Genomic DNA, 7,626 nt, shown 5'->3' on the forward strand with positions numbered 1-7,626 from the left:
GGGCATAACTCGCAAAGTATACATTTGTACAAAATGGAACTTTGCATACAATTACCTCATATTGTGAGCCACTTTGTCTTAGAATNTCGGTTGTTTCCGCTTCTTAGTTCAAAAAAAGGAACAGGTTTTGGAAATTGAAAATTTTCAATTTTTGACCTTGACCTTTGTTGACCTTGACCTTTGTAGGATCAAACGTCATTGGCATTGGCTATCGATTTGTACTTTCATATTTGCTGTCCTATGTCAACTTCCGGTTTTATAGTCGTGTGCAATTTGAAATTTTGATGACGTATATCTCTTGATCTTGACCTTTTTAGACTTTCTCTTTTACAAGATCAAAGGTCATTGACCTTGGCTATCTGCTGATACTTTCATTTGTGAGGTCTGACGTCTACTTCCGGTATTAGAATCTTCTAAAAAATGAAAATTTCTCAACTTTAGACTGTTCTTGCGATTGATCTAATTATCATGGAAGGATGATTTTTTCGGGGTCTTTTGCAATTTGCTACATTTGCAAAGTCCCACTCTGTGCCACGAGTGGCTCTAGTTATTATTTTTATTATTAATACTATCTACTAATTTATTTAATCCTTGTTTAACAGTTTTCTTGGTTTCTTCACTAAATCTTTTTCCAAATTCTTTCATTGTGCCTATCATTTCTCCCACTCCTGAACCTTTGGCTTCCTTTTCCATTATTAAATTGTGTCTATGATCTTCGGCTGCTTTCTTTTCATCGCGGCTTTTTTAGCAGCAGCTTCTGCATCAGCAGCTTTCTTTGCGTTGGTAGCTTTGACTGCGGTAGCTGTACCACCAGCTATTGTACCGGCTGCAATAAGTCCACTAAATATTAAAGGTAGGGAAAATATAAATCCACCTTCTTTTGCGTTCGCGTCAATTCTTTCTAAGTCTATATCGTCTCTGACTTTACAATATTTGTATTTATCAATAAGTTTTTTAGTTATGCTGATTTTTTTACCATTATAAGTTATTGTAGTTTGTGAAGCTGTTTCAACAGCTTCTATTATTTTCTTGACTAAAGTTTCTGGTTTCATTTTTAAAGGTGTATTTTTTACTCAATTCTTATCATTCTTCTATCTGCTATTTTAATTAAATGTTTTGCTTCTTCCAATAATAAACAATAACCTGTTACATCTCCTTGTGTTTTTTCAATATGAATATGTATGTTCACTCCTGTTTTGGAAAGATCTTCTTGGTGAGCTGATAGATCAAAACAGAAGATTGGATGATTAAGTGCAAAATCTACATATTCAAACTGAGGTAGATTTCCGAATAATTCACACATATTTTTATAGTTTCTATACAATTCATTATAATCCTTTGTGGTTGGATTAATTGTTAAAGGTTGGTTAGGATAATTATCGTTTAATCTTACTTGAACTTTATGGATTAAAGGATCTTGAGTTTGGTTCATTGCCACTCTGAAGACATTATTGTTATTCGTTTGAGAATCTGGTAAGTTCTTGAAACCAACTATTAAATATCTTGCTGGTTTAATAGTGTTGGTGATTGGCCATGTGGTGGATTCTCCAGTTAAAGTCATGCTACCTACAGTGTTACGATGAAGAAAAGCTATTTCAATATCTTTAGTTAACGAGTTGAATATTCTCGTTTCTACTTGAATTGATGGTGTTATTACGGGTATAAAAAGTTGGAGATTCGTTATTTCTAATTTTGCATCTGAACCATTCTCTCCAAAGAATATCTTATCGTCGTTGATTGTGGGACTTTGCTTTCAGCAAAGTTTCGTCCACACCTTCCCGAGCTTAGACTGCAGTAGTTGTAGCAACGTTTCAAATTTCATAGACCTTCTATATAGGTGACGATGTGCATAAATATAAATTGGAACATTTTTGCAAAACCGGAAGTGCCACAGTTCAACATGTGCAAAAAGTCGAAAATCGGCTCTAGAAGGCGCATTTTTGCATCGATTTTCTTCGGGTTTTCATTTTTACAATCTACCTGTAATTTCTGACCTGATAGCACTTGAAAAATTATGAAATTCGAAAATTCGTCGCTCACTTTTTTCGATCAAATTTTTCGATTTTTTTGCAACTTTTTTGCTTTTGCATCGATTGATCTGAAATTTTAAATGCAAAGAGACTTCACTAATGTTAATAATATGATAAAGTCAAATTTTGTACGTCATATCCGATTTTCAACAGGAAAGCGACTGAACTTCAAATCTACTTCCGGTTGAATAACTTCCGGTGTAATTTATGTAGGTCAACAAAATTTGGCCGATCTTTGGCAAATAAAATTTTATGGCCGATTTTAAAATAAAATCCAGACCGGAAGTGATACTTTGGCCGCCATATTGAAAAAACACACTTTTGTAAAACTCAAAATGGGGCCTCAGGGTAAAAGTTGATATGCTCAAATTTGATGTGAATGTATTCTGCAATCCATTGCGCAAAAAACATTTGGAGCCGAATTTTGAATTTCGCTTTTGCTTTTTTGCAACTTCCGGTTGAAATTTTTTAAAGCTTTAAACGATCACACCATGTGACCTTGACCTTTGATGACCTTGACCTTCATAGGGTCAAAGGTCATTGACCTTGGCTATCATTTGATACTTTGACCTTTGACCTCCGACATGTACTTCCGGTTTTATAGCTATCCGTAAAAAGCCAAATTCGCAACTTTGGACTGCTCTAGCACGTGACCTACTTAACCTAGAGAGTAAATTTTTTCGGTTTCCTAATGTGCTTCTCATGCCCTTTACATAGATATATAACAATCGTTCTTTTAAAGCAAAATTGAAATTGGTGATTTTTTCAAATCTGAGGGTTTTTTTTACAATATTTACGTCTTTTTGAGCTTGGTGTATGTATATCTTATGATCTATTTGATGTAGAACCTTGATATTTGGAATACAACTAGACACTTTGAATATAAATTCACCTATGACAAAAAAACTTATGTGGGCGTGGCACATCCGGGTTGAATTACTAATTGTTTACATTGTGGGGCTGGGGCATAATTCGCATAGGATGCGTTTGTTCAAAAAGAGACTTTGCACACAATTACCTCATCCTTTTGGCCAGTTTGTGTTAACAGCTCAGTTGTTCCAGCTTTATAGTTTCAAAAAGGAACGGGTTTTAACATTTGGATATTTTCATTTTTCGATTTTGACCTTTGTTGACTTTTGTTGACCTATATCTTTTGACCTCTATTATGTAGGAACTTGACATTTGGAATATAACGTAACATTTTGAATATTAATTAACCTATTCAAAAAAAATTGAGGTGGGCGTGGCACTTCCGGGTTAAATTTCTCATTATTGACATTTTTGGCCAGGGGCATAACTCGCAAAGTATACATTTATTCAAAATGGAACTTTGCACACTATTACCTCAAATTTTGAGCTACTTTGTCTTAGAATTTCAATTGTTTTTGCTTCATAGTTCAAAAAAAGGAACAGGTTTTGGAAATTCAAAATTTTCAATTTTTGTCCTTGACCTTTGTTGACCTTGACCTTTGTAGGATCAAACGTCATTGGCATTGGCTATCTATTTATACTTTTATATTTGCTGTCCTATGTCAACTTCCGGTTTTATAGTTGTTAGCAATTTGAAATTTTAATGGCGCTATCTTGATCTTGACCTTTTTAGACCGTCTCCTTTACAGGATCAAAGGTCATTGACCTTGGCTATCTGCTGATACTTTCATTTGTGACGTCTGACGTCCACTTCCGGTAATAGAATCTTCTAAAAAATGAAAATTTATCAACTTTACACTGTTCTTGCGCTTGATCTAATTATCGTCGAAGGTTGGTTTTTTCAGGGTCTTTTGCATTTTGCAACATTTGCAAAGTCCCACTCTGTGCCACGAGTGGCTCTAGTTTCTCTTTGAATTTGAATTTTATATGGTAAGCCTATGGAAACTTTTCTATGTTCCAACAGACCGAATAAAGGATATAATTTCCAATTTACGTAATTACCCCACCTGTTATTCTCAACAACATTATTATACTGAAGTACTCGTTTTTCGAATACATGATTAACTGCTCGTCCTACTCTTTCTATCGTGTTTCGAGCAACAACTCTCACTCTAGCTAAATCGGCATCATTTGCAAGATTTCTTACCGGTTCCTTTAAAATACTTCCATAGCCAACATCGGGTATCCAGCCTGAAACTGAATCGAAATCTTTAGGATATAAAACTGTTTTCAACATTGTGTCGAATTCCCCAGGATTTTTGATTGTTTCTATCGGATTTGAACCAGCTTCCAAAACCATCTCGCTAAATAAAGATGGAAAGAAATTGTTTTCTAACGTTGTATTTGTTTGTGGAACTTGATTCTGAGTGGCGTCTTTAATTTTGAAATCGCATCTGAAATAAGCATCGGAAAGAAGCAACCAATTCGATAATGAATTTATTTCGAAGGTAATTCTACCACCATCATTCAATTGGGATTTAGAACCAACAGTGGGTGAGATGATAATATAATTCTCTTTTTTCTTGTTAAATGAATAACGAATTGGATCGTATAATCTAAAGATTTGATCTAGTATTTTATTTGCCATTTTTAAGGTTTAAAATTTGAGTAGAAAATTTTAATATGCTTTTTTTGATGGAATGTAGGAAATTGATTGAAGGTTTTTTTTGGTGTATGAAATGTATGGTCTTTTGCTGTAAGAATTTATGAAATGTAGGGACTTTATGAAATATAGGGAATTTAGGTCTTGTTTTTTTGGGAGTTCATAGATTGTTTGGATTTTTCCCATGAAATGAAATGGAATGTGGAAAAATCCGAACAATCTATGAGCTCTTATACTACTTATAATGACTTTGATTTCGACAAGAGCATCATCATCAGCATAGCCATACAGATTAAACATGTTTATTTTCCCTATAGTAGGTCAATGGAATAGAAGTTCCAGATCAGGAAAGAAAATATAACTTACCTTTCTTCTGGTAATTTCTTATTGGCTACAAAATAAAATAATATAAAATTAGATTAAGTTTAAATTTAAAGCATTATAAGTATAAATAATTGTTATATCAACTGACAAGACTCAATTTCATCTAATGACTTTCCAGAATTTCAATAAGTATTGACATTGACAGTGTAATGTTACTAATAAAGCTCTGATATCTGTAATAATTGCACGTGAGATTGTAAATGGTTGTCAGAGTCATGTTATGACAAAATAATATTCAATAGAACATGTCATATTGTTCTGTTTTAAAGTTCCCCCAAATATTTATAATAAGTACAGTATAACCAATACCTGGATAATATTTTCTATATATAAATATTGTCAGTAAAACTAGAAATACAATAACAACAGTTATTCCAATACCAATTCCAATACCAATTCCAATACCTGTGCTTAAACCTTTCTGATATCCAGATGGTTCAACAGAAACTGGTTTTACTCCAGGATCTGTGGAATAAATAAATTTGACTTACCGGTATGTTAAGTTATCAAATAATTCAGCTGACATATTTACCAATTACATTCAACTGATAAATTAGCTAATATTCCAAAAGTATTCAAAAACCAGGATAAATTCGACATAGAAATCCATTTCATGCAATCAAAATTGAATTCGACTATGATTTATGAACTTACCACCATCAATAATCTTTATAGTGTAACTTTTATCATCACCTATACCATTATTAACAGTAACAGTGTAATTACCAAATGATGATTGTTGTATTGTGAATGTTAAACTTGAAATATAATTATTGGTAGCTACTTGTTGAGTTGTATCTGGTGTTAATTCTTCTCCTGTTGATTCTTGTATCCATTTAAAACTAGGTTTAGGATAGGCTATAACATCAATAAGTAATGTTACTTCTTCACCTAGTCTATTCATTACCTCATCTTTTAAATCACCATTAATTCTTGCTGAACCTAAAACAAATTCTTTGTTATCTGATATTTAATAGTAAAAGTTGACTGACCATTACCATTATTACCATGTACGTGTAACTGAGTAACCCAACTATCCCCTTAAATTCACCGGCAACACTATTTGCGTGGTTTTCGTTATGATTATTATTTTTTTTATTTTTTTTTTTTTTGGGAACTTTCCGTAGACAAAATCGAAAATGGTATAGCATAATTGTTTTCACCAAACATTTTTTAATGTCCTGGAATCAAAAATGAATGTCTAAAACTAAATTTTTGCTAATCCGGAAGTGTGCCATTGCATAATGTGCAAATATTTTGCATCAAGTCTGTAGGGCTTATTTATGAACCGATTTACCTGAAATTTTCTTTAATATGTTCATTGTTATAAGACGTATCCGATTGATCTGAAATTCACAGGACATATACAGAATGTCTATACAAATAAATTTATACAATCAAAATTTTTCTATCACTTCCGGTTTTTGCGTGAGAACTTCCGGTTTTTTTAAATCACGCCTTGCACCCCCACTTCCGGTGTAAATTTCAGATGTTGGCAAAACCATATATATTGTCTGTCAGTCATAATTAGAATGCACTTAGCAGAAAAAATCCAAACCGAAAGTGATGCATAAGCCGTCGCCTCGGACTGACTCATTTTAGCAAAAAATTAATTAGTCCTTCATTTTTTATCCGATTTTTATGATTTTGGTGTCTATTAAAACCTTGTAACCTTGTCTACAGTTTGTTGGAACAGAATTTTGAATTTCGAATTGGGTTTTTTTTTATATTCGTTTGAATTTTTTGAAAATTCAAAAGTCCACACCATGTGATTTTGACCTTCGATGACCTTGAAAATTTCACTGTAGGATGTTCTTGACCTCAGCTATCCACAGGTGTACTCATATTGGTTGAAAAATATTAACTTCCGGTTTAATAGCCATTCAAAAATTAACATTTTTGACAACTTTGGACGGCTGTATGACCTTTTCTAATAAACACAGAAAATTATTTTTTTCAATTTTGTAATTCCCTTTTGATTATCTTTTCAATGATATATGATCCATTAAAATATGATTTAAAAATATTGGGGTTTTTTCGACTGAGGGTTCTAACTTACAATGTAATTAACTCCTAGCAATATGGTTTGTATATTCAGGATCTACTCAATTTTCTCTTTTCAACGATATGTGACATGGGTGGTTTAATACAAAATTGAATTTGTGAAAATAGGCATAAAAGTGTTAAATGTTTATAAAAAATGTGATAAAAATCTGTAGATTGTGGGGATTAAAATGATTGACAGGTGTTATAACAGGTTATATAATATGATAGGAAAGCTATCCATATGAACTTTTGACATGCAGGTGTGAAGTAGTTTGGGTCATAAATAGGGTGGGTTTTAAAAGCCAACCGCCTACCGCTGCCAACCGGCATACCGGAATGAAAAAAGGGCGCTAAAATGAGCATTGTTAAATTTAAGGATCGTAGATTTTCATACTACAAAACGAAACTATTCAATTTGACGAAATTTTTGTTGACGTCAATATTATGGAATCAAAATTATTTTAAAAATGAAACGAAACAAATTAATATTTCTTTTTTTAGCTTTGAGATATTTTCCTTCACATTTTCTGATTCAATTCGTGTTTAAAATAGCAATAATCTCTTTTAAAAATAAAATGGCAGTAAAAAGTTAAGGGAAGTAACTCTGAAACAAACGACCTTGTTCAGTCGTTG

The 7,626-nt window shown here is 32.6% G+C and overlaps 2 protein-coding genes across 2 annotated transcripts; both read right to left on the reverse strand.

Moving 5' to 3' along the window:
* Nucleotides 1-695: 695 nt before the first annotated feature.
* LOTGIDRAFT_174999 (hypothetical protein) lies at nucleotides 696-1,561 on the reverse strand (the record flags this gene model as incomplete). Its single annotated transcript, XM_009055092.1, has 2 exons — nucleotides 696-1,042; nucleotides 1,144-1,561. The coding sequence occupies 2 exons, from the start codon at nucleotides 1,559-1,561 to the stop codon at nucleotides 696-698; spliced, it is 765 nt and encodes a 254-aa protein (XP_009053340.1).
* A 2,240-nt stretch (nucleotides 1,562-3,801) lies between these two features.
* On the reverse strand, nucleotides 3,802-6,269 carry LOTGIDRAFT_175000 (hypothetical protein; the record flags this gene model as incomplete). The annotated part of the gene is made up of 5 exons (XM_009055093.1): nucleotides 3,802-4,354; nucleotides 4,930-4,954; nucleotides 5,257-5,412; nucleotides 5,602-5,889; nucleotides 6,245-6,269. The coding sequence occupies 5 exons, from the start codon at nucleotides 6,267-6,269 to the stop codon at nucleotides 3,802-3,804; spliced, it is 1,047 nt and encodes a 348-aa protein (XP_009053341.1).
* Between the last annotated feature and the right edge of the window lie 1,357 nt (nucleotides 6,270-7,626).

Source organism: Lottia gigantea, assembly GCF_000327385.1.
Source record: "Lottia gigantea unplaced genomic scaffold LOTGIsca_231, whole genome shotgun sequence".
Classification (NCBI taxonomy): Eukaryota; Metazoa; Mollusca; class Gastropoda; family Lottiidae; genus Lottia; species Lottia gigantea.